The sequence below is a fragment of the Castor canadensis genome, chromosome 7, assembly GCF_047511655.1.
Source record: "Castor canadensis chromosome 7, mCasCan1.hap1v2, whole genome shotgun sequence".
In the NCBI taxonomy this organism is placed as follows: Eukaryota; Metazoa; Chordata; class Mammalia; order Rodentia; family Castoridae; genus Castor; species Castor canadensis.
This window is the reverse complement of record NC_133392.1, coordinates 128800005-128825418: the sequence shown is the minus strand read 5'-3', so window position 1 is coordinate 128825418 and position 25414 is coordinate 128800005. Positions and strand designations below refer to the sequence as shown.

At 46.7% G+C, this 25414-nt stretch overlaps 2 protein-coding genes across 7 annotated transcripts in view; one reads left to right on the top strand and one right to left on the bottom strand.

The window, feature by feature from the left end:
- The window catches only part of Rnf220 (ring finger protein 220), a 221328-nt gene extending 216023 nt beyond the window's left edge, over positions 1-5305 (top strand). For all 6 annotated transcript variants that reach the window (XM_074080314.1, XM_074080316.1, XM_074080315.1 and 3 more), the window contains 3 exons: positions 3245-3353; positions 3490-3564; positions 4302-5305. In XM_074080314.1, coding sequence (XP_073936415.1) covers positions 3245-3353; positions 3490-3564; positions 4302-4373 — 256 coding nt within the window. In that variant the 3' untranslated portion in view covers positions 4374-5305. The remainder of the gene's footprint in view (positions 1-3244; positions 3354-3489; positions 3565-4301) is intronic.
- Positions 5306-5322: 17 nt separating this feature from the next.
- Tmem53 (transmembrane protein 53) lies at positions 5323-25345 on the bottom strand. Its single transcript, XM_020183438.2, has 3 exons — positions 25195-25345; positions 12529-12650; positions 5323-8917 (listed from the first exon to the last, which is right to left on the bottom strand). Exons 1-3 carry the CDS (start codon positions 25250-25252, stop codon positions 8264-8266), a joined length of 834 nt encoding a protein of 277 aa, XP_020039027.1. The 5' UTR covers positions 25253-25345; the 3' UTR covers positions 5323-8263.
- Positions 25346-25414: the final 69 nt, after the last annotated feature.

Genomic DNA, 25414 nt, shown 5'->3' with positions numbered 1-25414 from the left:
TTGTCATAAATTCATTCCAGCCCGTTGTGGTTGATCAGTTTATCTCGGCCGGGGCCGCGAGTGCTGCTGGCATGATGTATGGGCCGCAGCGCAGGGCCCGGCTGCCCATGAATCACCGCAGCTGCTCTGTGTCAGCGCCGGAGCAGGCCGTATGGGTTCGGTGCAACTGGCTTGTGGGGGGGGAATGACGTATGGATGTTTATTTAATAATTCTCTCCTACTCCAGCTGAGCGGGGCGGGCGGGGCTGTAAGGGGTGCCCACCCTCGTCTAGAGGGGCTGCTCATAAATCAGAAAGACAAGACCATTAATCAGGGATGGCGCCTGAAGGGGAGGTGGGGGCCAGAACCAGTGGCCATCCATGAAGGTACTACCCACTTAAGGCTGGGGAAAGTCACCATTTCTGTCTCACCTGTGTGAGCACAGGCTCCACTGGGTGGGGCTTTCTGGGATAAGTAGGGGACTTGCTTGCTTCTGTGCAAAGATCTCCATTGGGTATGGATCTGCTAGTAGCATTGGAGCTTTCAGTTCGTATGACTTAAGTCTTCCTTTTCCACAGTATGGGTTCTTGTCCTAGGTTCATTTCATACCCCAGGGAAGGTGAAAGGCAGGATGCCTTGGCTTCCTACAGGAATCTGGCTACCCCATGCCTTGGAGTAGCTTAGAATTAGGGGGTAGAGGAGTAAGTATTTCACCAGAGCAAAGATTAGAGGTGGGATGTACTGAACAATTCAGAGTAAGTGAGCTCTGGAGCTGTATCTTGGCCCTTCAGCCTTGGAGTTCCTGGAGATGGAGCAGGTCTTAGTTTCCCCATCTTTGAAATTCCCAGCATAGTCTTTGGAGAAGGAACATAGTTTTCCCAACCTTGTTGAGAATATACCAGCAATCCAGATAAGGATGGCAATACAGCACTGAATGAAATGCCAAGGAAGAAGCCAGGTGTGTGGGTGCTTGTGAGGTGGGCGGAGGTAGTGAAGGTGTCCCAGAGCCAGAAGGTTGAGTGTAAAACTCCAGGGAATCTCGCAATACCAGAAGGATCTGGAAGTAGAGCCCTCCTCAGCATCTCTAGAGAGGTAATACAGAGAGAATTATGGACCCATGGGGTAGTGGATCAAAGAGCAAGCATCCCCAATACAGGGATGCAGCCATTAGGAAGTCACATTCTGTATTGCTCTGGCACCCAAAAGAAAAAGATAAGTGAGTAAAGTTTGTTGTTATAAATTAAATGTTACCACCAGCTGGGCATGTTGATACACATCTGTAATCCCCACACTCCAGAGGCTAAGGCAGGAGGATCAAGCCTAGCCTGGGATACATAACAATTTGAAGACTAGCCTGGATTGCTATATAACATGACCCCGTCTCAAAGCAAAAATACTCAAACAGATGTTTATCCTCCCCATATTCCCTTTAACCACTGACAGATCACCATGAGTGCTCAAACTTTCTGAACTGATTGTATCCCTTAAGCTGATAGGAGACCCACCACCCCATATTGTCCATGCTCACACTTTACTGTGGTTCCACCTGAGGCCTTCACATCTACATCAGTCCACTCGCTGCTTCCTGATAGAATATGTCTTTCAACTCTTAGCTGTTGTGTCACAACTCTCTTCTAGCATCCTCAACAACTTCCCATTGCCCATGAAATTAACTTCAGTTCCTGAGTGTGGCATCTAATGTCCTGTCAGACAAGTCTCTTTATTTAGTGCCTTCCAGCATGACTGGACTTTTGGAACTCTTGGTCTTTGTTTCTACTGTTCCCTTGGCCTGGAGATCCTTTACCTCACTGTCGGTATGGAGTAATGGTTAGTCAGTTACCAGTTGATCATGGAATCAGTCTGCCACATTGGAATCCCGTCTCCCCAAATCTGGGTGAATCTTGGGCAGGCTACTTAATTTTTCTGTGCTTTAGTTTTCTTCATATAAAAAATGGGAACATTAGAATCTTCTCACAGGGTTTCTGTGAGATATAAATAATAACTTAATCCCTCAGTAAAATGGCTGGCATTTAGCAAGTTCTTAATAAATTTTAGCAATTTTATTTGTAGTATTATCATTATTCCCTAAGGCCCATCCATCCCCAGTATCATCATGTCTGCTCTTCCAGAAAGCATTTATCTTCCTTCTTTGAGCGTCCCTAGATGCTGTTCATTTGTTTTTCAAGTGAAGGAGTTCCTTGAGATTCTCGTAGTTACTCCTTGTTGATCAGTGCTGGCAATCTTGAAAAAGTTGTAGGGACTTTGTGGTGCAGAGCTTGGACAGGCTTAGGACTACCAGGGCATCACACAGGCCTATGGCAAAGGGATCTAGCATGGTGTGGGACTCATCCAGTCCCCTCATGTCTCACCCATTCATTGGAGGTTGGACTGGCTCTTCATTTAGCAAATATTTACTCATGCTCACTTGCCCAAAGTGGAGCTTATGTCCATAGTAAATATTGGGTGAGCGAGCATTCTTCCCTCAGGGAACTCTGTCTAATGTTGAGACAAACACCTTTGCAGTTAAGACTGCTGGGGTGGATGGAGTACAGTACCGGGTATCCTAAGAGGTGGTAGTGCTGACTGGAAGGGTCACAAAAAGAGTTCTAGGAGGAGCCTGGATGATGAGACAGAACTAGGGAGCTGGGGTGTAGGAGAATCCAGAGAAGCAAAGTGCAGTAAGGCCAAGGGAGCATGAAAGTAGTTTGTGTGGATGGAGCATATTTTGTGTGTCAGGGTGCCGGCAGGTGCACCTGGTAGGGCTAGATCAAGGAAGAATTTGGTAGACCTTTACTCTTGAGAAAGATGTTGAAGTGTTGGAAGTAAAAATGACCAGATTTTGTTTTTAGAATTTGAGCTCTTCTAGGTGCTGAAGAATGGGATAGAGATGAGAAGCTATTTGTTTAGGTTAGTAGGGTGATCCATAGAAGAAACAAAGAGGACCAGATTAGTAGTAAGGGGTGGATAGTAGTAGAGAGGGACCAGAGATTAGGAAAGAGGTGACAGATTTTGGAAATCAAGGGTATCTGAGGCGGAGTGATTGAGAATGGTTCTCGTATATGGTTTAGAAATTTATCAGGTGAAGGTAAAGGAACAGAAAGAGTAGTTCTAGAATATGGGGTTTGCAGTTGTAGGACATTGGGGCAGAAGCAGGTGGGGATGTCTCAGAGAGGTTTGTATATGTGATTCTAGAATTATTAGGTAAGTGTGGGCTGGAAGTTCACATTGGGGGTGCCACTCTGCTATCCAACACTGCCTCTTATAGAATCACTGAAGATTCGGCTGTAACCACATTTGAGGCCCTGAAGGCTCGGGTCAGGGAGCTTGAACGGCAGCTATCTCGGGGAGACCGGTACAAATGCCTCATCTGTATGGTGAGTAGGAGGAAAACAAGGGGTGCTCTTGGTCAGGCTTTAGTGCCCCCTGGAGGGTTGGAGAGGGTCTGCCCTGTTTCTGGGCTCTCTGAGGGTGGGCCTGCCTCAGTGACTCCTCTGCCCACTTCTTCCCTAGGATTCATACTCAATGCCCCTAACGTCAATCCAGTGTTGGCACGTGCACTGCGAGGAGTGCTGGCTGCGAACCCTGGTAAGGTGGCATGGAGACTGGGGAGTGGGTGGCTGGCTGTTTTGGGCATTGCCCAGATGTCCATGTCTGTGCTTGTGTCTGCTTGGGGGAAGCAAGAAAGAGTGGAGCACAGAACATAGTCACTGCCAGCATATTTATGCCCCAAGTTCAATACATTCTCCCTGCTGCCACCAACACAGGTTTATTAAATTCTCCTCTCTGTGGGTCACTGCATTCCCCCTTACCCCTGCCACTACCCCCAGAAGGTCCACTGCATCACATATATTGGTGAGACCCCAAGTCAGGAGGAGGCTGGTAGTGGGTAAGCAGAACCAGTGCCTCTGCCCCTCCCCCCTCCCATTACTAAGCTCCTTCTGCTCCTGCCCCTGTTCTTCGCTTGGGAGCAGCCATTAAAATGTCGCCCGGAGACAGCAATAAAAGGCCCGGACGTGGGCTCTGTGTCCTGATCAAAGGCCGCGTGTAATCTCGTTAGGGCTGCGGCAGCCACAGCTGGACCCAGCCTTGTTCTCATTACCGGGGCTCCCGCTGCGGGGCTGGCCAGGCGGTTTGATCCTGGCGTCCCCCCAACACAGGAGCTTGCCTGCCTGCTCAGAGGCTGCCCATGCATCCCCAGCCTGGCTGACAGGACTAAGGTCCCAGCATATATATGGTGCAGAGACATGGCTGCAGGCCTGGGTGCTCACAGGCACAAACATGTGGCATGTTGTGTCTAACTAAGGCCCTTTTTCTTCCTGCAGGGTGCCAAGAAGCTCTGTCCTCAGTGTAATACTATCACAGCACCAGGAGACCTGCGGAGGATCTACTTGTGAGCTAGCCATCCAGGCAGGCTTTGCCTTGAGCAACCCCACCTGCCCCAGCCTCTGTGACAGTGACCCTCTCCTCTTGTACATATTTGCACACAGGTTCCCCATGTACATATGTGCACACAACACACACACACACACACACACACACACACACACACAAACACATATACAGGACTCTGGAGCCAGAGGGGAGCAACCCTACCTACTGGCTCCCACCAAGTTTAGGGACCATACCCATTCTGGTCTCTTTCCAGGGTGGGGCAGGGAGGTAGGGGTAGGGAGTAGTGGGGCAAGGCTCCTGATATCCCACCCCCATACTGACAGATGGACAGACAGACATGCAAACACCAGACTGAAGCACATGTAATATAGACTGTGTATGTTTACAATGTTGTGTATAAATGGAACAGCTCCTTCACCCATCACTCCTTCCCTTTGGTTGTATGATTTCCTTCTTTTTTAAAGAACCCCTGGAAGCAGTACCCCCTTCAGGGCTGGCTGGGGGCTCGGCCCATCCATGTCTTGGGGTGCTTGCCTCTGCCTCTCCCATGGCGTCCCTTCCCTTTCCCATGTGCTCAGTGTTCAGTGGTGTATATTTCTTCTCCCAGACATGGGGCACATGCCCCAAGGGACATGATCCTCTTCTTAGTCTTAGCTCATGGGGCTCTTTATAAGGAGTTGGGGATGGGGCAGGAAATGGAACCCAAGCTGAAGCCTAAGCTAAGGTTGGGGCTGGCTGAGGGTGATCCTGGCTGCCCATTCTTCTGCTGAGAACCACTCCTGGGAGTAGAGCTGCTGCTCCCAGGGGAAAGTGTTGTGTCTCTGCCCTTCCTGTGGGCCCCATGCTGTGATGCTGTGTCTGTATATTCTATACAAAGGTACTTGTCCTTTCCCTTTGTAAACTACATTTGACATGGATTAAACCAATATAAACAGCTGTTGCCTGTGTGTATATTGGGGAGGATGGGGGCTGATGGCAAGGGGAGTAAACTGAGGCAGTTAAGTGGTAAATTCTGAGCAGCAATATGGAGGAAAGCAACTTAGCTGCAGGGTTGGCCCACTCTGACCCTGGAGCATTCCAGTGGGTTTGGGGCTGGGAATCTGGGCTCCTGACTATTGATGGGTAGGGGCTCTAGGTTAATTCCTTATCGATGCAGAATCGTCAGCTCATTAATCACAGAAGAGGTCAGAGCTTGGGGTAGAGGGGATGCAAGCTCTATCCCCCAACCTAGGGCAGGAGCAACTATCGGTTTTGGTGAAAACATGCCCCAAGTCGAACCCTTTCTAGTCCCCTGAAAGGTGCCAGGAATGACCATAATGGGATCACCAACTCAGCCTCACAGGCTTCTAGTGCCAGCAAACAGCCTGGTGTAGTTACTGCCTAGCTTCTCAAGTGAAAGCAAACCCCTGCTATCCATTTTGGATATCCAAAATGGATAGCAAGTCCAAGAACTGCAGCTAGGCTGCTTGCACTGGAGATGGAGTACTTTGTTAGTCATCTCCATAGCTCCTACTGCCAGATGCCTTCCAAGCAGGGACTCAAAGCTGCAAATGAGTTTTTGCCCACACACAGCAGAAAGTTTTTGATTTGGTTTTGAGTTGTGGGGATAGAACCCAGGGTCTTATACATGCTAGACAAGTGCTCTACCACTTAAACACTCCCAGCCCTTTTTATTTTTTTTGGTTCTTGAGACAGTGTCTTGCTAACTTTGCCCAGCCTGGCCTCAAATGCATGATCCTCCTGCCTCCACCTCCCAAGTAGCTGGGATTACAGGTCTGTACCACCCTGCCCAGCTAGAAAGATGTCTGAGAAAAACAGATTGCTAAAATTTAAGTCCTTTCATTGACTTCAAATTCCCTTGACATATTCTCACAGCCAGGCCCACTTCCCATCTTGCCAAATCCCCTACTTTAAGATATTCACCTCTTCTGGGATTCTAACAAGGAGTACTATATCGGGTCTACTTGGCAGTTCCTCCTTTTGTTTGCATCCAGAAGAAGCACAGAAGACAAGCCATCCTTGGTTGGAGCCCAGCAAAGGCCCTTCACAGCCCCCATGCCCCCATGCCCAGCTTGGTAGCACCAAATACCCTGGTCACATATCTTAAGACCTGATATTACAGGGAAAGTATATAGCATTCATTGTGAGGTGGAGCAGCCCCAGTGATGGCTAAGGGTCTGGGAAAGAAGCAAGTTTGGAAGAGATGTGGGTAAGGGCAGTGGAGATGAAGAGACAGCTCTTAAATTAAGCTTAGTTCTGGTCAGGCTGACTCCTTTTATGTCACTTCTTTTTCATTTCCATGCCTTGGACTCAGCAGGTCCTTGATGGCTGGCTACCCCCACCCTGGGGGCCATATGCTCCTAATAGGGCACATTAACCCAGAAGTGAGGGCATTCCACTGAAGCCCGCCCTGCTGTGGGATCCTTGAGCTGTCTTATGGCACAGGCAGCACTGCCACCTGTTGGCCATGGCTAGGAATGAAGCCACACAGCACAAGAATCACACCAGGGTTGATCCCCTGCAGATAGAGCTCAGACCTGAGCTCAAGAATATTAGTGGTCAGCTCCCACCCAGAGCTTTTGAGCCAAACTTTCCTTCACTGCTTGCCAAACTTTGACTCCTAAACTTCTTGATGGCCCAGAAAAGTTTAATCAACAATATTTATTGGATACCTATTAGGTGCCAGCATTGTGCAGCAGTGACTTGCAGAATGGTACAGAACTGTAAGGCTGAAGCCACCTCTCCTGTATGGAGACTATCAAGTGGATATTCCTTCAAGGAGATGAAGGTGCTTGTTATTTCAGTCCCAAATCCCCTTACCATGGTTCTGGTCTTCAAGACACAAGTTAACTCCTCCCAGTTCCCACTGTAACACTGCTGCCTCCCTTTTCCCTACTCCATCTTTCCTTTACCATACACAGCTTGCCACTTTCCCAGATCCAGTGGCTTCCTAACAAAGTATGGTGGAGCCAGGCAGGCCTCAAACCCCTGCATCCTCAGCTCCTCATCTGGCATCTACCTCAGACTCCTGGCCAAGGAGGACAATGCTTTTTGTTGTATGAATTTGCTCTTCTGGAACAGAGCAGCCTGACCCTACTCTCTGGCACCTGCCCACAAAGCTCGCCTTCCATTCAAGAAATCAAAAAATTAGGCCAGGTGCTAGTGGCTCACACTTGTAATCCTAGCTACTTGGGAGGCACAGATCAAGAGGATCACAGTTAAAAGCCAGCCCAGGCAAATAGTATGCAAGACTCTATCTCGAAAAACCCTATCACAAAAAATTGGGCTGGTGGAGTGGCTCAAGGTGAAGATCCTGAGTTCAAGCCCCAGTACTGAAAAAAAAAAAATCAAACTTCATTGCCATGTGTGATGGTGCATGCCTATAATCCCAGTACTTGGAACTCTAAGGCAGGAGAATCAAGAATTCGAAGCCAGCCTGGGCTACATAGCAAGAACTGGTCTCAACAACAACAAAAAAAAGAAAATAAAAAAACTCTGATAAAAGAAAGTTTCAGTTATGCAAGATGATTAAGTTGTAGATTATGCAAGATACTCAAACTCTAGAGATGTGCTATACAACACTGCACCTATAGTTAACAGATATTAACTATATACTCAGAATTTTAAGAAAACAGATCCCATATTAAGGGTTCTTACTACACTTTTAAAAAATAAACTCTAGGGTTCATCTTCAAACCCCTATCCCAAAATTTGTTAACCCTTTATAGCCTAAATGCAGCCTGTCCAAACAAACAACTTCAAGGCTCCCACAGAAACCTGCCCAGACACTCTCACCCCCTAGGATCCTGGGGTAAGCAGCCTGCCAGAAGTCCCCCAGGGACAATCTTTGCATTATGAGGAGGTCTCAGGCTTTTATTTTTGGAGCAGGCCCTCAGCACTGGACACAGTTGTGCATGAAGTCAACACAAAGGCTCGTATAGTAAATCGGGTAGTCGCGGAGATGGCTGACATGTGCAGATGACACAAAGTCCACAGAGCGCACCAGGACCTGGTGGGCCAGGCGTGCTTCCACCATGCGTTCCACGTCCCTGGCCAGGACTACCTCATCAGCCCTTGAGTAGAGGTAGAGCTCAGGCCAGTGGGAGCCCGAGCTCTGTAACATGTCATAGAAGTGGGTATGGAAGAGGGAAGTTAGTGGAGCAAGTAAGATGTGGAACAGGACTGCCACCAGGGCAAAGGCCACCAGGACCAACAAGCGCAACACGGTAGGCCGGTGCTCCAGGATGACCGCCAGGGCCCGCAGGGCCCCTACCAGGTTGTTATCACCAGGACCACTGTCAAAGATGGTGCCTACCACCCGAAGGTGGCAGAAGCGCTGATGGGTCTGCAGGAGCTCAAGCACGTAGCGGTACAGCATGACGCCAGCATTGCTGAAGACATGGAAGAGCAGTGGCTCCCTCTCAATCTCATAATCAAAGAGCAGCTCAAGCAGCTTCTGGGCCAACACACGAAGTGAAGGGATGCCCAGGGACTCAGAGAAGAAGACCATGTGCCATGGGGCCGTGTATCGGATCACAATGCAGCCCTGGGGAAGAGGAGAGATACCTTGTCAGTCCCCAGGGATGCAACAGGGTTGGTGGGCACAAGCTAAATCAGAGGGATCCGGCAACCCCATTTCCAAAAGCCCTATTTTGGCCAGGGTGCCAGCTCACTATTCACGGATATGGTGCTGCCGGGGAGTGGCCCATTTGGAATCACTGTGTCATGCTCACCATGCTCCCTCAGCCTAGATGATATTTGAAGTCTGGAACATGTTTTGGAGACATGTGGACTGACCAGAAGAAAGTCTCTTCACTCTGGTTCTCTCCCTGTCTGTCCTCCCCACACCCCATCCCCACCCCACCCTTCACATTTAAGGCCTTGCTGCTTGGCTACATCCTGTTGCGTCTACTCAGCTCTGCACTGTCCCTACCTCCCATAAGAACACCACCTGAAAGAGAACCTGTAGGCCCCAACCTTGACCACCAGAGGCCACTTCTGAGTCAAGTATATATATCACCTCCATCTTTGGTCACTGTCACCTTCCCAGTCAGGGCCCTGAAGGCAGAATCCATACTGTCTGGATTCAGGGAATCTGGTTTCCAACCTACTTTCACTTACCCTGAAACTCCAAACACAGTAAATAGAATTGTTCCTCAAACTCAGATCCTCTGATGAAGGGCACTTTGTCTCCAGAATAGGTTAATGAGAGAGGATTAGGACCCAGGAAGGGTGTTTTTGGCTGCTTTTCTAACTAGCCTAGAAGGTACCACTTGAGCCGCAACCCCAGACCCAGGACCCTGTCTTAAAAAAACAAAACAGGCTGGGCGTGGCAGTTTATGCCTATAATCCCAGATCCTTAGGAAGTGAAAACTGGGAGAATCCATATTTTAGGCCAGCCTGGGCAAAAAGTTAGCAAGACCCCATGTTATCATCCCAGCTGCATGGGAGTTATATGAAAAAGGATCTCAGTTTGAGGCTGGTCCTAGGGCAAAAATGCCAGACCTATCTGAAAAATAACTAAAACAAAAAATGGCTGGGGGCATGGCTCAAATGGTAGACAGTGCCTGCCTAGCAATTACAAGGCTCTGACTTTAAACCCCAGTACTGAAAAAAAAAATCTCAAGTGACCAAAACAGCACCTAGTATGAAGTAAACTCTCTACTAATAAGAGTTGTGATCAGAGATGGCAGTAATAACAAGGAGAGAATTATGGGGACATGGTTCTTCAACGACTTACAGCCAACAGGGATAGTCAGCCGAGGTCATAAGCCTGCCAGCCCTAGAGGCTCCTGCAACTCTGAAGGAGGTCACTTAAGGCCACCCACACTCCCAAATGGTCAAGTCTGACAAGCCTTTCAGGCTCCATTGTAATTTTCCCCTGGCAACATGGGATTACATACTCCTAGAAATATTCCCTTACAGCCCAGTCTCATCAGTAAGTTGCGAAAAGGAACTTTTTTTTAATTCTAAGGAACTTTTTTAAATCATGAGACAAGGGGCTTATTCTCAATACAGAAGCTTAAGGAGCAAAAGAACTACTTGCAATGTGTGATCCTGCACTAGACCTGGTTTGGCCAAATCAGCTGTAAAGGACACTTTGGGGCAATTCAGGCATCTGAAAATGGACTGGAAACTAGATGTGATGAAAATGTACTAATATGAGAAGGTAGAGATCATGACTTAAACAAAGCAGACTACAACTAGTACACTCACTTGGTTGCATTTACGCAGAGAGAGGATACACACAGAAAAAGCCCAAAAGGCTACACCTTAAGGTGTAAGGAGAAGTAATCTCTAGATGGAAGAATATGGTGTTTTTCTTTTAAATAATGAAATATTTAAGTTTTAGATATTTTTTTTCTCTGTACTCATTTTTTCCTTCCTACCAGTATGTAAAGGCAGCCTCCCCAAAATCCTTGCACCCTCAGTCCCTCTGCCTTCCCTGGCATCTTGCCTTCATATGTTCTGCCCACAAAATGTCCTATTTCTTCCCTACCATGACCACTTTCCAAAAACTCTGTGGATTCTGTCACACTCTCCTAGGTTTTCTTGTCCATCCATGGCCACTCCTCCTTTCCTTCATCTTCTACTTCTTTAAATCTGGGTTCCTCGGGGCTGTCCCAGACCACTTTCTTTCCCTCTCCACACTCCTTGGGGCTCTCCATCTACCCTAGAACCTGTGGATTCTCTTCTAGTGTTCCTATTTCAGAAACACTCTCCCTCACTCAGAAAGTGCACCAGCAGTAAGTGGGACCTGTCCTTACCCTTGTGTTCACTCCAAATCTCTCATCAGTCTTCCACTCTACTTCCTGACAACCTCCTCAGTTCACCAGCTTTCTTCCACCTGTACCACCAGCACCAAGGTTCTTACCACCCTCTGCCCTGGATCACCACAATCCCCTCCAAACTCACTTCTGTCTTCTGGTCCCAGCATCTCCAATCCTTCCCTGACTCTACATTAAGGGGCTTTCTGAATGTCAAATCTAAACATAACACTCCTGTTTGAATCTCCTGAGTACCACTACCAAGCTTCACCTCTAGACACTTGTTCTTTCTTTCAGATTCTGTTCTACACACTTTCAACTATTACTATTCCTTTGCTGACCCTCAAGGATCTTAATCTAATGAAAAAGCCAGATGAACAAGTCTAGCTAGTGCATGGAATTCAGGAGCTAAAACAACCGTGGCATGAGGCAATCAGCAAAAGGAAATATGAGACGGTCAGCCTCAGCTGAGGGGAGGCTTCAAACTCAAAACTACATTTCACCCCAATCCCTCTCCAACTCCAGGGCCTCCACACTCCTTGGGCAGGGTGCAGACATGGGCCAGTGGAGGAAGGCTGAGAAAGGAGGTATCAATTGGCCTTTCTCCTAGGTGACCCACCCTCCTCAGCCTGGGACTTTCAGCTGGCAGCTGGGACTGTCTATACTGGTACACCTACTGAAGACTGCTTTGGGGAGCACTGGCCTAAGGAGAGCAGCTCAGAGCCAGAGACCAAAGACATAAAAAGGGGCTTCCAAAATATAATCAGGCCCTTCTGGGGCTCTCTACAGTTACCATAACCTCTACCTCCAACTCTTGGAACAGCCTAAGAAGAAGCAAGACTCTTCCCCAAGAGGTCCCTGCGACTCTGGGTATGTGAAAGATGCCATGGTCAGTCCTAAGAAACTCACCTGGTGGGAAAAGGAGAAAGTCTTAGGAATGCAAACTATGTTCAGCACACCCAGCCCTGGCTCCAGTCAGCCAGAGAGGGATCATCCAGCCGAATGGACCTGAGGCCTGAGCATACTCCACAACTGGGTGCATATCAAGGCTGCTCACTGGGGGATTTGGGGAAGTAAAAAGGAAGCAGATCAGGGGACTGAAGGGACCATACTAAGACACAAAGCTGGCAGCAAAGAGGGGATAATCCTGCCAAAGTCCCCAGAACATCTTCCTTCCTCATGGGCTGTTCTTGGTAGCATTCCTAGGTCTAACACATAGGTGGTCAGCCTTCACTGCAGCCTAGAGATGAGAAAGCCAGAGGCTCAGAGTTCCCCACAGAACAGCCACAGAGAACCCCACAGGTGGCAGCTCCACCACCACCACCACCACCACCACCACCACCAACCACCACCACCACCACAGCTGGTTTGCACATCCTGCAGTACTCACCCTTTTGTGGTAGATGGCGCTGTACTTGGCAAGGTTCTTATCCCTGCAGCCACCCCAGCCTAAGAGAATCACTACTGGATGTCGAATCCCCGCCTCCTTCCCTTCTGGGCTGGGGCTGTTCTCTGAAACACAGATATGGACTGTTAACACCAGAGGAAGGATGAGGATTCTGGCCAATTTAGGGCCAGCAGTACTGTGGCTGCAGGCAGGGAACCAACAGGTGCCAGCCCCTGGCTCCAGGCTCCCAGTGGTTTCTGCCCTGTGCTTGTGCCCCAAATGCCTTTCTGTGGACCTCCAGGAGGCACTGTGGTATCACTGGTAAAACTACACGAGGGCACTTTTCTTTAGAATTCAAAGATAGGTCTGAGTCTCAGGAGAAGAAGCCACTGAAGCCCTGCTGCACCTGCCCAAATACCAAGACAGCACGTAATGTGTACATCATTGAAGAAGGAGAAGAGCACTGTGAACATCTGATTGAGGTCCACAAGGAGTGCATGAGAGCCCTGGAATTTAAGATATGAAATAGTGGCCTACTCTGTGAATGGATAATCCCTGACGCATGAAGAAGATTAAACCATTTGGGAAGTTCTTCAATAAAGTATTTGTAATTTATTTGGAAAAAAAAAGGAAACAAAGAAATTCAAAGATAGCCCAGAAGAGTATACCTTCTCCAGGCAACTTCACTTTCGAGTCCAGGGGTCAGCAAACCATAACCCATGGGCTGATGAGGCCACTTCATGTTTCTGTATGGTATATGAGCTAAAATGGTAAAATGGCTTTTCCTTTTTTTTTTTTTTTTGCAGTGCTAGGGATTGAAACCCAGGGCCTCATGCATGTGAGGCAAGCACCCTGGATTTTACATTTTTAAATGAGCTAAAAAATAAAATAAAGTATGGTAGCACACAATGTAATCCCAGAGTTTGGGAAGCTGAGGCAGGAAGATAGGAAGTTTGAGTCCAGCCTGAACTACATAGAGACCCTGACTCAAAAATAAACCAATAAAAATATTTCTGTGATGCATGAAAATTATATGAAATTTAAACTTGTGTGTCCACAAAGTTTTATTGGAGGGATGAGGTATAGCTCAGTGGTAGAGTGCTTACCTAGCATGAATGAAGTCACAGGTTTCAATCCTCAGCACCATAAAAAGAAAAGTTTTATAGCCATTATCTATGACTACTTTCAGACTAAAATAGCAGTGCTGAGTAGCTACAAAAGAGACCATATGGCTCACACAGCCTAAAATATTACGGGCTCTTTATAGAGAGTATGCATGAGCAGAGAGGAGGTCTTAACAGGAGAGCTGGATTAGACAGTGCATCAGGAACATGAGGCACACTTTCTTTGGCCCATACCAAACCTACCCCATCCTGCCAGAGAACAACACAGCCTATGTTTATTGAGGTTTAACCCTCATAACAAAACTACCAGGCAGATAAGGAAAACTGACGTAGAATAAGGGATCTGCCTATAGTCACACAGGACCATAGGAAGCTCAGAGGTAGGAATGTAGCCCTTCTCCAATCTGAAGATCCTTGAGCATTTTTTGTGCTACAGCTAGAAACACATCTCTGATGATGATGTGTTGAGAGGCACAAGCCAGCTGCCTCTGTCATGGCTGCTACTACAGAGGCCTCCCTGTAGCCTTGTCCAACAGACCTCCTTCTCATTTCCCCTGTGAATGACACCCCCTCAGGAGTACTGTCTGTAGCTAGACAGCTGCCCTCCCAAAAGGACTGGGATGTACCCTTCCAAGGACCACTTGGCTATGCTCAGCTGCCACCTTGAAATTTATGGATGCTGGTGATGACCTAGCAATAGTAAATTTCAAGGCTAGTTAAGAGGATGGTAAATATAAATCACTAACCTCTGAACAAAAGGAAGACAACAATTTCCTGTGGAAATTAATGTGATTGAAAAGTTCAATGTTCCTGCTCTCTAGTAGTGGTGACTCTGGCCTTCAGAGATTAACTGTCCGCACCGGAGAGGCTCCTAGGGCGGTTACAACTCAGCCTGGAGCAGAAGCTGCCAGGGCCTCCATCCCCTGCTGATACCTGCCAGCTCTCCCAGCCTCCACTGATGCTGGCCTCAGGCCCTGATCTATCTCAGGTTGCTCCAAATGTTCTCACTACCTTTTTTGGCCTGCTGGTCTTCTGAACTGCCCTTTTTCCCACACTGGGATCTTTAATTTCCGTTTGTTCCCATCCAGGTTCTACTGGCACTCTTGGCAGATATGCATCTTCAGAAAGAAACTGGCGCCTTGGACATTCTGCCACTCCCAGAGCAAAGGGGAGGAACTGGTCCCTCCACTCTCCACCCAGGCCACAGAGGTATTCCTAGATCCAAAGTGCTTTTCCTACCCGCGGGCATCTCCCACTCCCCTTGCACATGCTTCTCTCAGTGCCATGCTCTCCTCACACTGCCTCCTAACTCATAGCCCTGTCATAACCTGTTTGCCCCTTCTGATTCTATACATGAAGTACCACAATCCCAGAAAATCCAAGGTGCCCTAAAAACATGGCTGGGAGAGTGACAATGCCAAGAAAGGTCTCCCAAAGGAAGACATCATTGCTATAGGGGCCTCAAAAGTCCAGTAGAAGCATGCTAGGTGGAGGCAGGGGGGGCTGGGTGTTATAGTCTATAGTCCTCCTAGGACTGCACATCAAGCAGTCCTAGGAGGCTGGAACCCTGGGGGAGAAAGAACAGTGAACAGAAGAGGTGCTAAGAGTGGGACTGGAGCCTGATCCTGCTTAGGAGTCTGGGTTTCATTCCACAGCAATGAAGAGTGAATGAAGATTCTGAAATGGGGAAGTAGCATGGCCCAATCTGTATTGAACACTGACTTACACAAGTATTTGTTTAATGTCTGTCTCTCTCCCCTTAACCCAGAGTTTCCAGGAAGGCAGGAAACTGGGTCTATCAGGTTTACTGCCGCATCCCTAGTGGCCAGCACTGTGGCTGGCCTATACAGGAATTTAGTAATTATGTGCTGAATGAATGAACACATGTTGGCAAAGTAAAGGATGGCTCCAAAGAGAAAGAGCTGGCATTCTTGTTCCCCATTGCCCTTTCCAGAGTAATAAAACTAATTGCTATGGCAGTTATTATTTATTGTCACATTCGGACCATGACTCCTCTACCCTTGTACAAAACGCTGCTCCTCTCTTGCTCAATCCACTAGCCATATCACCCCTCCCCCTTCCTGCTTCTGACTCTTAAGACCTTTGACAACTACCCTGTAGGTACTGAAGACTTTGGCCCCTGGCTCAGTCTCCCACTCTACCATGACCCTGCATAGGCAAACAAGTACAACTGTGAACACCTTATGCCTAACCCATCACAAACCTCTCTCAATAAAAAGAGCTAACACAGAGTATTATGTGTCAGGGGCTATTCTAAGTACTTTACTTATCAATTTATTTAATCTTCAGAACAACCATATGAAAAAGGAACATATTATCATCCTCTTCTTACAAATGAAAAACTGGGACACAGAGACAGTAAATTACATGCTCAGGGCTATACAACTAATAAGGAGTGAAGCCAAAATCTAAACCCAGATGGCTCAACTCTAAAGATCAACTTGTATCCATTACCCTAGGTGTCCCCTGTCCTTGAGCAAACTGCCTTAGCTCCAAACCTGTAACACAAAGCAGCCTCCATCCATCCACCTGCTCCTCCTCAGGAACTGGCCACTAGCTAGAACCTCAACATATACTGCCTCATTTGGTCCTGCAACCATTCTAGATACTAGCGACTATTACTAGCCCCCATTTACATCTTAACTCAGAGAGGTTAAGTTCTTTTCCCCACAAGAACACACAGCCAGGAAGTGGCACAGCCACCATCCACTCTCTGGACCACCATGCTACACTGTTGCTACCTCTGACCTTGCACCTGCTCTCTATTCCCCAGCCCAGGATGCTGGCACTCCATGTTTATGCTTTGTTAATGCACATTCTACCCACAGAAGCCCTCCGTGATGACCTCAACCCCTTCTCACCACTCCCAGTCATGAGACTAGGTTAGGTCTCCTCTGTACAGTCACAGGACCCACCAACACTGTCACTTCCATTATCGTACTGCATTGACAGTGTTCATTAGAAACAGATAGAAGGTGTGACAGGATATGGTAAAGGCCTGAACAAGGGCAGCGGGGAGACAGGTAGGAAAGAGGAAGGAAATGACAGGGAGAACACAGAGTTACAGCCAGGCACTATGGTACACACCTGTAATCTCAGCTCTTGGGAGGCTAAGGCAAGAGGATTCTAAGTTGGAAGCTAGCCTAGGCTACATAGAGAGACTATCTCAGAAAAAGAAAAGGAGGGAGGAAGGAAAACAGAGTCACAATATCAAAAGTCCCCAAAACGTGCGATTTTTTATAATTACACTTCTTAACTTGGTGGCAACTTTGTAATTCCACTTCTATGACAGAAAAAATCTTGAATCATAGAAATATTCAGTAATACATTAGATAAATCATAAGCATAAATTTAAGAGCTAAAACTAAATCTCTTAGACAAAAACATAAGAGTCAATCTTTGTGATCTTGATTTAGGAAATAGTTTCTTCCATGTGACACCAAAATCACAAGGAACAACAGACAAAATAAAGCGAAATTTCAACAAAATTAAAAACCTTTGTGGCTGGAGGTATGGCTCAAGTGGTAGAGTGCCTGCTTAACAAACATGAGGTCCTGGGTTGAAACCCCAGTACCACCAAAAAAAAAAAAAAATACCCTTCATAAAATATATATACTTCAAAGGACACCAGCCAACAAAAGTGAAAAAAAAAATAGGGCTCACACCTATAACCCTAATATTTAGGAGGCAAGAGATAAGGAGGATTGAGGTTCAGAGCCAGTCCAGACAAAATAGTTTGAGACCCTATCTCAAAAATACCCAACACAAAAAAGGGCTGGTGGAGTGGTTCAAGTGGTGGAATGCCTGCCTAGCAAGCATGAGGCCCTGAGTTCAAGCCCCAGTACTGCCAAAAAAAAAAAGTGATAAAAACAGCCCAGGGAATGGAGAAAATATGTGCAAATCATATATCTGATAAGGGGCTTATGCCCAAGACATACTTAAAAAAAAAACTCTTAGAATCCAATAATGAAACAATAACCCAATTTTAAAATGAGCAAAGGATATGAATAGACATTTCTACAAAGAATATATACAAATGGCAAACAAGTACAAAGTCATTAGAGAAATTAAAATCAAATCCACAATGAGGTATCAGTTTGAGATACAATGAGAGCCCACTAGGATGGCTATAACGAAAAAGTCATAGTCTAGCAAGTATGATGAAGATGCCACACACTGCTGGGAGAATGTAAAATGGTACAGCCACTTTGGAAAAGAGTCTGGCAATTCCTCAAAAAAAAAAAAATTGAACATACTATAAGTCCCAGAACTTGGGAGGTAGAGGCAGGAGTTCTGGGAAAGCCTGGGCTACATTACGAGACCCTGTCTCAAAACATTTTTTTCAATAAAACACCTTTGTGCAACTAATATACACACTAATAAAAAATTAAACACTGAGTTACCATATGCCCTAATAATTCTACTCCTAGATATATGCCCAAGAGAACTGAAAACATATGCCCACACAAAAACTTGTACATGAATTTTCATAGTGGTATCATTACTAATAGCTGAAAGGTAGAAATAATCCTGTCACCTGGGAATGGATAAACAAAATGTAGTACATCCATACAATGGAATACTATTTAGTCATAAAAAGGAATAAGGCACTACACATGCTAAAGCAGTTAGACCCCAAAGGCCACAAATTATGATTCCATTTAGAGGGCTAGAGGCAGGGCTCAACTGGCAAAGCACTTGCTGAACAAGTGCAAAACCCTGAGTTCAAACCCCAGTACTGCCAAAACAAATCAACTGACCATTTATATAAAATATACAGAATAGGCAAATCCAGAGACAGAAAGTAGAATATTGGTTGCCAGTGGGTAGAGAGAAAATGGATTGGGGAGTGACTGCTAATGGGTATGAGGTTTCTTCTTCAGTGATGAAAACAGTTAGTAGTGATAGCCTTACAATTCTGTGAGTATATTAAAAACCAATGAATTGTACATTTTTAAAGGGCTAAGTTTATCATATATGAATTATACTTAAATGTCATTTTTTTTCCTGGTGGTACTGGGGTTTGAATGCAGGGCCTCACACTTACTAAGCAGGTGCTCTACCACTTGAGCCACTCCACCAGCCCTGCTCTATGTAGCATTTTTTCAAGACAGGGTCTCAAGAACTATTTGCCTCAGCTGGCTTCAAACCTTGATCCTGCTGATTTCTGCCTTCTGATTATAGGAGTGCTATCACAGGCATGAGCCACCGGCATCTGGTCTCAATGTCATTTTTTTTTTCTTTTGTTCTTATGTGTGTACAATGTTTGGGTCATTTCTCCCCCCTTCCCCCCACCCCCTTCATTTTTTTTAAATAGCAGCCCATTAGGTAAAAAAGCAAGTTGCAGAGTGGTATCAACAACAGAATATTCTTTAAATACATATACATATACACAAACATATTTTAAAATACGCAGAGAAAAAATATATCAAATATAGCAATTTTTAACCCATTTTCTAAAAACAACATGGGACTGGAATGTGGTAAAACACTTGCCTAGATGCATGAGGCCTGGGTTCAAGCCCTAGCACCACACACACACAAAATTAAAATCAATACATATCACTTTTGCAAGGAGAGTTAAAATGTTACTTCAAAACAACAGGGGAGGTGGTCCCCTCAAAGCAATAAAGAAGTCAAAGAGGGCAATGACACCCAGAAACCCCTTGGCAATGCAGACGTATTCTTTTCTACCCTGGCAATTCAATCTCTTAGGCCCCCTGTCATCTAGAATTCCTCAAGAAATAACTCTGACACTGAAAAATATAAGAATTACAAGTATGTACATTGTGCAACAGTTCAAGTCATAAACTAAGGCATAAATTAGATTGTGCATTCCCATGGGCATACAGGGAAGACAAAGGAGAGAGCTGACAAGGCGTAGGGGTTTGTGGCACAATATGTGCTTTTTTATTTGCATGTCAGAATCAAAACACAAAGAACCTATGTTTTCTTTTTTAAATGCAAAGGATAAAAGAATCCCATGTTTTCTCTACTTCCCAGAAATACTTTTTAGTCTCACTGCTCTTACATTTAAAAACTAAATTATTTTAAATTTACTTTTTGAAATAACAGCATAGTAAAACAGCGTACCACCTAAGAGTACATACTGTACTAAACCATATCTGGGTTCAAATTTCTGGTTTTGCCACATAAATGACTATGAAACAGACCTTGAACAAGTTCTCTAAGTTGCAATTTCCAAATCTATGAAATGGGGATAAAAATACAAAGAATTCAATAAAGATCATGACTGAGAAGGCTCAGCAATGTACCTAGCACAAAGAGTTCAATAAGTCGAAATTATTATTACCTCACAAGTAATGCATGCTCACTGTAGAAAAAGTAGAAAATGAATACCTGATAAAATTGGAATCATACTGTTTGTAATCTGCTTTCTTCTGTTTAGCAATATATTGTGAACATCTTTCCCTGTCAGCTTGTGTGGTTCTACACCATTATTTTTAGTGGCTGCAGAGCAGCTGTAGAATGTTTCATAATTTATGATGACCAATTTCCCAATACTGGACATGAAGTTGTTTCCAATTTGGGACTATAATAAAAATACTTTAATGGACACACCCTTCTTTGTGCAGGTCCCTCACTGTTTCCTAGAAATGGCATTGCAATCAGGCAGTCCTTCCTAATGGCAGCTGAAATCTTTGCATGCACAAGTTTTGGGGGAAGGCTCTCAAGCTGCAATCTGGAATAACTTTGGGCAAGATATTTCACCTCCCCCATGTGTCTGTTCCTCATCTATAAAACAGGATTAAGAGTCCCCTGCTTCACAAGGTGATGGTGAGCATTAATAAACTAACGAAAGGCGCTCCCAGCAGGCCAGCGTGTGGATAGGACACAGGTATGGTCGGCAGCATAAGGATAACAGACAGTCAGAGAAAAGAAGGCCTACAAAGGGTGTATCAGGTCTGGGCCTCAAATGCAGGGCCTATTAAATAGCACCTGGCATAGAATAGGCACTTAGAAAGGGTTCTTATTAATGGGTAAAAGAAAAGTAATGATTCAAAAATAAATGAGATTCTTTTGGAAAAAGGTGGCAGTGGCAGAAGCCTTTGGGGGTCCCCAGAGTCAAGAAGAGAACCAAGTCTTCCCCCTTTCCTGCCCCCCCTCAAGTCCCCCTACACCCTCTCTCCCCCCACACCCCCAGCGATACTGGGTTTATTTTTTTAAAATAAATTTTTATTAGGATATATTCATTATACAGGTAGGATTCGTAGTGACAATTTGGATTAAACTTATATTGTACATTATTTACATTAGTACTGGAATTTGAACTCAGGGCTTCATACTTGGTAGGCTGGCACTCTACCACTTGATCCCCAGCTCTGAGGATCAAGTCTGGCTGACTCTACTCCTGACAGGCCTGTCTGGTGACACCTCTGGAGGTTGTTTGTTGCAGTTGTGTTGTTTTTTCAGGGGTGGGGATGAAATCCAGGGCCTTGTACATACTAGGCAAGGGTTCCCAGTCCTTTTTGTTTGTTAGGTTGTTTTGTTTTGTTGAGACAAGGTCTAACTGTGTAGCCCAGGCTGGCCTCAAACTCAAGATCCTCCTGCCTCAGCCTCCCAAGTGCTGGGATTACAGGTGTGTACCACCACTTCCAGCTAGATCTTAAAGTTTTTGACTTATTCTCCACTACCAAAACGTCCTGCCAAAACCCTGCTCCCTCCAGCCACTCCATTCGAAGTTCTCCTTCACAGCCCTTACTTTTGGCCTTTCTGATGCTCACCAAGGTTCTGTCAGCCCTCCCAAAGCTCCATCCCCCACCAAAGCCTCCCATTGTTGTCCAGACCTCAGCACTGCCTTCCTGACACCAGTGAGTTTCCTGAGGGTTGAGATGATGGCTGCATTTCTTACACCCTGGCCAGTAGTTAGCAAAAGAGCAGGCTCACAATAAAGTCTGGGGATCTAAAACCCCTCACCTTCTCTCTGTGTGATTTGGTTGAGGCCTTCTGTTTAAGAACAAAAACCATGTCTCTTCCTCCAAGTCCCCAGCCCCATTAATTCTATGAATAAAATTTTTAAAATATTCAGAGAACATGAAAGCAGCGTGAAGGTAGCTTGGAAGCTGGGCATGGTAGTGCACACTGTAATCCCAACACCGTGGGTAGGGAAGCTGAGGCAGAGAATCGAGAGTTCAAGGCCAGTCTGGTCTACACAGTGAGTTCTGGGCCAGCTTTGGCTATACAGCAAGACCCTGTCCGTCCCTAAAAACAACAACAACAACAAAGGCTTCTGGGGTTGTGGATGTAGCTCAGTGGTAGAGCACTTGCCTAGCATGTGAGAGGCTCTGGGTTTCATTCCTAAAACTACAGAAAAAAGTGGGGGCCTGGGTGGGACTTGGCTAACCAGTCTCTGGAAGGGAGAAGGGACAGTATAGCACAGCACAGTCAGAATGTCTGCCTTGGGCCTACAGTAATTCCAAGTGAGTCTAATAGGCCGGCTTGGCACCTCATCCCTGCCAGGCCCCAGAAACAGTGCATAAAACTGTCAAAGGCACTGTAATGACAGGGAAATACAATGCTGTGGGAGTCTCAGGAGACAATCTTCCACTAAAGACATGAAAGGGAAGCTGGGAATTAGGAGAGCAAGGGGATCACTGGCTCAAGGAAATGAAGGAAAGGGCAGGTTCCAAGTCAACGGTGAGGGCAGACTACCCCTGGCACTGGCAGCCAGATTCTGCCTGGTGGGATTCCCAGTAGGAGGATCCTCGCTGGCCAGCCTGGCCCACAAAGCCCCGGGCATGGAACAACCCCAGTCTGCAGCTGTGTTCCAGCTAATTGATGTGCCAGCATCAGCTGCCCACTTTTCTGTCAACTCACAGCAGTGCTGGGCTCTGTGATTTTGACTTCAAATAGGGGTAGGGTGGGGGATTCCAGAAACCAAATACGGCTGTCCTATATACTTCTCCATCATCAAACAGTAACTGCAGAAGAGACAGTTTCCGCCTCCCCCATCCCACCCCCAAAAAACTATCACTCTATACAGACATGTCAGCCTGTAGGGGAACTCTATGCAGAGAGCAAGCAAATGGATGTGCAGGGACGACAGTGTCTCTATCTCCTTCTGAGGGGCTCTACAACCTCCAGCTCAGCTCTGCGGGCATGCACTATGAGAAAGAAGAGTATAACGAACTGATTCCTATCCAGAGGCAGCATAACCAGAAGGAGGAACAACAGGAGGCCCTGGAGGTATTTCTCTTGGGGAACAGAGAGCCCATGACACAGGGAGAGAGAGTACTTGATCTATGTTGTACCCACCACAACAACCCTTAGCCATGGGGCTACCACATCATTTTGAAACCACCTGCTTAAAAGCCCTTTCTCCCCAAACCACAGCTCCCTGAAGGGTGCTTGTGCCTGAATCACTTCTGAGGCAGTAACAACTAACCTCTGCCCAGAACTCAGCAAATGTTGAGCGGAAAAGACAGGCATCCTCATTGTGGTTCAAGAAAGGGAAGTGCTTTCTAACAATTCCAATAGGCTCTGACAAGCCAGGGTTTTTGGCAGGAATCATCCCTGTAGGGAAAGGCTGCTAGCAACTGGAATGTGTTCATGCTAGCAGAGGGACCCAGGACGAACTGACCCCCTGAGGTGTCGTCCTATTCTAAGCCCCAAACTCCTGAAGCAGTGAGGGGAGGCCCAGGGGAAGAAATGCACCTGCTCCTTTCCAGGCACAGGCATCCAAGCACTACCCTATTAACCTTCACAGTCTTGGGGGTGTAGACATTATTATTATTCCCATTTAACAGTGGAGGAATCCTGAGGCTCAGGAAGGTTCAATAATTTGCCAAAGCCTTGGAGCTCCAAGAGATAGAGCAGAAATTTGAATCAATGCTCTCAGGCTATCCACCTGGGTGGAGAATTTCTGCCTTCCTGGTCATGCAGAAGGCAGCTCCAGCCCTTTGGAGTGGAAGGCTTTCCAGGGTAATAATACTAACTGACTTCATTTCATGCTAATGCCAAAACTTTCCATAAGTATTTATACAGCTATAAGCCCAAAAGCCCTAAGCCAACAGATTCAGCACTAAGGAAAAACATCTGGTCAGAGTTATCTGTTCTTTGGGAAACTAGGGGCTGCTGCTCTCTCCCTCTAGACTTCAACCACAGAACACACAATGTTACTGGAGAGATCTAAGAAGGCTCTCCTGAAAAAGGCAACAGCTGAGCTAAGCCTTACATGATGAACTGGACAAGCAAGGAGGCAATGCAGGGCAGCAGAGGGAAAAGGGCAGGAGAGGAGAGAAGCAAAGGCAGAGAAGCAAGAAGTGTTGGGACAATCACAAACCATTTGGTGTTGCCAGATCATAAAATTCACGTTGGACAGTGGAAGAACACATTGATCAAAGAAGTAAGCAGAGAGTGCTAAATTATGAAGGCCTTTAAATGCCATGCTAAGGAATCTGGACTTGATTTATCCTGAGCGCAATTAAGGAACCACTGAAGGGTTTTATGAAGAGTGGTAGTAAGATCAAACCTTTGCATCACAGTGATGCCAATATAAGAGGCTGAGCTGCTGGCAGTGAGACTGGAGGCATGAGGCAATGCTGGAGTGATGCAGGTGTCAGACATGCTGGGCTCAGGCTGACCCGTTCTCCACTATTCCTCTACCATAATTCCCAACGGGAACAACTTTCCTTTCTCTGCGTCCCGCCTTCTCTCTCCCAGTTTACACTGCCACGGGCGCAGGCCTGCTTTAAAGGCTACGAATTTTGTGGAGTCTCCCACGTTTTTCCTCAAAGATAAAGCTATAGGGGAAAAACAATGTTAATACTAAACGCCAATTAAAGGGCTTGGGAGGGGCTCAAATGGTAGAGCCCTTGCCTAAATGCCAATTACTAAACTCCATGTCAGGATCTGTGGTGGGTCCTTTACACAAATAATCTCAGTGTGCAGTCAACAATCCTAAAAGAGTTTACTAGTGTTGCCCTTGCTTTGCAGAGGCAGAAACTCAAGTACAGAGTGGTCACCTTACCATAAGTCATTCTATCACTAAAGGGAAGGATTTCAACAGTGTTCGGCCTGACGGCAGAAACTGCTCTATTAACCTCTGCCAGTAAGAGTGGAGAGGCTAGGTGTTCTGAGTCCCCAGATTCTGACCCACTGAGGACTCCGTTCCTTCAAGAAAATAATGGGTGGTACCCCTAGCACAATTAGCGATTAGGGGCGCGAAGTGGAAAGCCTTATCCCAAACAAAAGAATCAGGATGGGCCGTAGGCAGCCTCCAGCTACGAAGTGAGAAACAAGGGAACGGGCCTGAGAAGCCTGGATAGAAAAGAGAGAATAAAAGACCCAGCAGAAGATGCAAGGAAGGGGCGGGCCTCGGAAAGGGGGCACGTGCTGGGGCGGGGCTCAAGAAAGGGCGGGGCTCTCTGCGCGCAGCAAAATCGGGGACCTGCGGGACCCTAGGAGGGGGCGGGTCGCGAAGGGGCGGGGCCACAACTGCACTCGCGACCCACAGCCTAGTTAGGTCACCTCCCCACGTCTGGACCCAACCCTCGTTCCATACTCTGGCTCCAGCAGGGCTGATCCGGGATCTCGATGGTGTAGTCCAGCTCAGCAGCCATAGTGAAGATCCCGGCCCTCAACACGGGCCTACTGCCGGAACTCCCGCCCGCGCGCCCGGGCCTCGCCCGGCCTCCTCCTGGGTGCCGCCCAGTCCCCACCCCCTCCCGACACTGCCCAATCCCTGAGCCGAGCTCTGTGACCTCCCTCCCTAGCAACCACCG

Excerpts from the sequence above, each read along its gene's own strand:
- Tmem53 (XM_020183438.2), bottom strand. The coding sequence starts at position 25,252 with ATGGCTGCTGAGCTGGACTACACCATCGAGATCCCGGATCAGCCCTGC. Across the intron at positions 12,651-25,194 it reads TCAGCCCTGCTGGAGCCAGA|AGAACAGCCCCAGCCCAGAA; the intron begins GTATGGAACGAG and ends TCTGTGTTTCAG. Across the intron at positions 8,918-12,528 it reads GCGCCATCTACCACAAAAGG|GGCTGCATTGTGATCCGATA; the intron begins GTGAGTACTGCA and ends CCTCTTCCCCAG.